The 2,939-nt window shown below is 43.4% G+C and overlaps 1 protein-coding gene across 1 annotated transcript; it reads left to right on the top strand.

The window, feature by feature from the left end:
- The first annotated feature begins 808 nt into the window (after window positions 1-808).
- On the top strand, window positions 809-2,939 carry LOC102482319 (olfactory receptor 7A17-like). Its single transcript, XM_006161056.2, has 2 exons — window positions 809-1,717; window positions 2,907-2,939. The coding sequence occupies exons 1-2, from the start codon at window positions 815-817 to the stop codon at window positions 2,937-2,939; spliced, it is 936 nt and encodes a 311-aa protein (XP_006161118.2). The 5' UTR covers window positions 809-814.

Raw genomic sequence — 2,939 nt, 5'->3', positions numbered from 1 at the left:
GTGCTGGTAAATTCTTTCAGGTTTTGTTTATCTGAGAATGTTGTCTTTTCTCCCTATATGAAGAATAATCTTTATCGGGTACAACATTCTTGGTTGAAATTGCTATTCCCTTAACACTTTGAATATATTTTCCTATTCTTTCCTCGCTCACATTGTTTCCGATGAGAGGATCACTGTTAGCCTGATGGGATATCCTTTGTAGGTAACTTGACGTTTCTCTCTTGCCAAATTTAGTATCTTGTCTTTGTCTGTGGTTCTGGTCAATCTGGCTATGATGTGCCTTGGAGAAGATCTTGGGTTGATTCTATTTGGGGTCCTTTGTATTTCTTGGGACTGGATCTTTGAATGCCTCACTAGGCTTGGAAAGTTTTCTTGCAGGATTTCATGGAATAGATTATCAGTGTCCTTATAAGCCTCTTCACCTTCCAGAATATACATCATGTGTAATATAATACACACTTATAAAGAACAGCTACTGGGGCCAGCAGGTGGTGTAGTGGACTTGGCATCCTGGACTTGGTGACTTAAAACTCATGCTGAGTGCACATACGTGCATACTCAAAATCCAGAGAGGAGAATGGAGGAGAAGGGATTATGGTGTGGCCATCTCCCCCAGGGGGTGATTTCTTGCTTTCTGTCTCTCCAGTGAGCACACATGCCCTATAGCAAAAATCGGTCCAAAAAAAAAAAATATGCTATGAGAGAGCCTCTTTCCTAGACCTTACCACATCAGCTAGATATTCTGACTGCTTAGCCACGGTTCATGGCTAACACTGAAATGCTCTCAATTCTATTTCAGCCACTTCTTCACGACATGGAGCCAGGAAACCAAACCACTATTTCAGAATTTACTCTCCTGGGGCTCTCTGAAGAGGAAGAGCTGCAGCCTCTCCTGTTTTGGGTGTTCCTATCTCTGTACCTGGTCACCTTCATTGGAAATCTTCTGGTCACCTTGGCCATTATCACTGATTCTCACCTCCACATGCCCATGTACTTCTTCCTCTCCAACCTGTCCTTTGCTGACATCTGTTTCACCTCCACCACCATCCCAAAGATGCTGGTGAACATCCAGACACAGAGCAAGGTCATCACCTATGCAGGCTGTCTCACCCAGATGTATTTTTTCATGCTCTTTGGAGGATTAGACAACTTCCTCTTGACAGTGATGGCCTATGACCGGTTCGTGGCCATCTGTCACCCCCTGCACTACACGGTCATCATGAATCCCACATTCTGTGGCATCTTGCTTCTGGCATCCTGGTTGTTGAGTGTTCTGGATGCTCTATTACACTGCTTAATGGTTTTGCAACTGTCTTTTTGTACGGAGTTGGAAATCCCTCACTTTTACTGTGAACTTAATCAGGTGATTCAATTGGCATGTTCAAATACCTTCCTCAACAACCTAGTAATATATTTGGCAAGTGGACTTGTGGGTATTATTCCACTCACTGGGATCCTGTTCTCTTACTCTAAAATTGTAACATGTATTTTAAGAATTTCATCAGCTGGGAGCAGGTATAAAGCATTTTCTACATGCAGGTCTCACCTGTCAGTTGTCTCATTGTTCTATGGTATGGGACTTGGAGTGTGCCTTAGTTCAGCCTCTTTCCAAAACTCCAGGGCAAGCGCGATTGTCTCAGTGATGTATACTGTGGTCACGCCCATGCTGAACCCCTTCATCTACAGTCTGAGAAACAAGGACATAAAGCAGGCCCTGGTAAAATTGTTTGGATAAAAGACAGTTTCTACATAACTGAGTCCCTTGTCTCAGAGCTACAGACTTGTACTTGATAACCGGGCTCAAAGCTTTGGGAGGCTCAAATTATCATATTTTTATGACATAGTAGATGATCTGCAATTTTTGCCTTATTGGGTCGTTGTAAAAGTCATAATGCATTTTTTTTTGGAGAGACTTTTGCTATAGGGCACAATAGCTTACTATAGACACAAAGAGATATGGAGAGAGAGAAAATAAGAAATCGCCCCTTTGGGGGGATGGCCACACCACAATCCCTTCTCTCCATCCTCCTCTAGGGATTTTGGGCATATATCCACACATGCATATGTACCCAGCATGAGTTTCAAGCCACTGGGTCCAGAACTTGAAATGTGATACACCATGGGGGAGTCCAGCACCTTATCCACTGCTGGCCCCATGACATATTTTTGCATAGAAAAATATGTTATGACTTTTCCAACAATCCAAAAGAATTTTATTTCTTTTTTCATATATTGTAAAGATCTTTTCTACAGTATTTCTTGTGAAAAAAAATTTTAACCCTCTGATTTTGTTCTCTGAGTTCAGTGTAGAAAAGAAACTAGAACCCACAGCTGTTTGGTCTTGGATCTAGTTGGTGATGGCATGGCTAAACACACCAAGGATGTTGACATTGTGGGTAAATACAGGAACCATTATGGTGCCTCCCTCTGGAAAATGGTGATGAAAATTTAAATCAGCCTGCATATCAAGTGTACTTGCTCTTTCTGTGACAAAACCAAGATGAAGAGACAGGCTGTGGGGATCTAGCACTGCAATTCCTGCATGAGAATGGTAGCTGGTTTTGCCTGGTTCTCCACCACCACTTCGGCTGTGTTGGTAAAGCCCACCATCAGAAGCCTAAAGGAGCTGAAAGACCAGTGGGGGACTGGCGTGGTGGCATGGTGGTTGAGGCATAGGACTACCACATAGTCAATTGCAGTTCAAGTCCTGGACCCGGCAGCTTGAAACATGTCCAAAGTTCTGAGATGAGATGGGAGGAGAAGGTAATGTGGTGCTGCCATCTCCCTTGGGGGTGATCTCTCTCTCTCTCTCTCTATCTCTCTCTCTCTCTCTCTCTCTCTCTCTCTCTCTTCGGACAGCACATGTGCCCAATGGCAAAAATCTCTCAGAAAAAAAGCCAAACCAGCAGAAGCTCCACAGACATTTGGAATGTCACTAG

The sequence above is a fragment of the Tupaia chinensis genome, unplaced genomic scaffold (assembly GCF_000334495.1).
Source record: "Tupaia chinensis unplaced genomic scaffold, TupChi_1.0 Scaffold138060_1, whole genome shotgun sequence".
Classification (NCBI taxonomy): domain Eukaryota; kingdom Metazoa; phylum Chordata; class Mammalia; order Scandentia; family Tupaiidae; genus Tupaia; species Tupaia belangeri.
Note: the sequence above shows the minus strand (reverse complement) of the source record. Positions and strands in the feature narration are given on the sequence as shown.

What these genes read in the sequence shown, in the direction of transcription:
- LOC102482319 (XM_006161056.2), top strand. Translation starts at nt 815, where the DNA reads ATGGAGCCAGGAAACCAAACCACTATTTCAGAATTTACTCTCCTGGGG. An exon ending in AGGACATAAAGCAGGCCCTG is followed by an intron (nt 1,718 to 2,906) that starts GTAAAATTGTTT and finishes AAGCCAAACCAG; the next exon opens with CAGAAGCTCCACAGACATTT.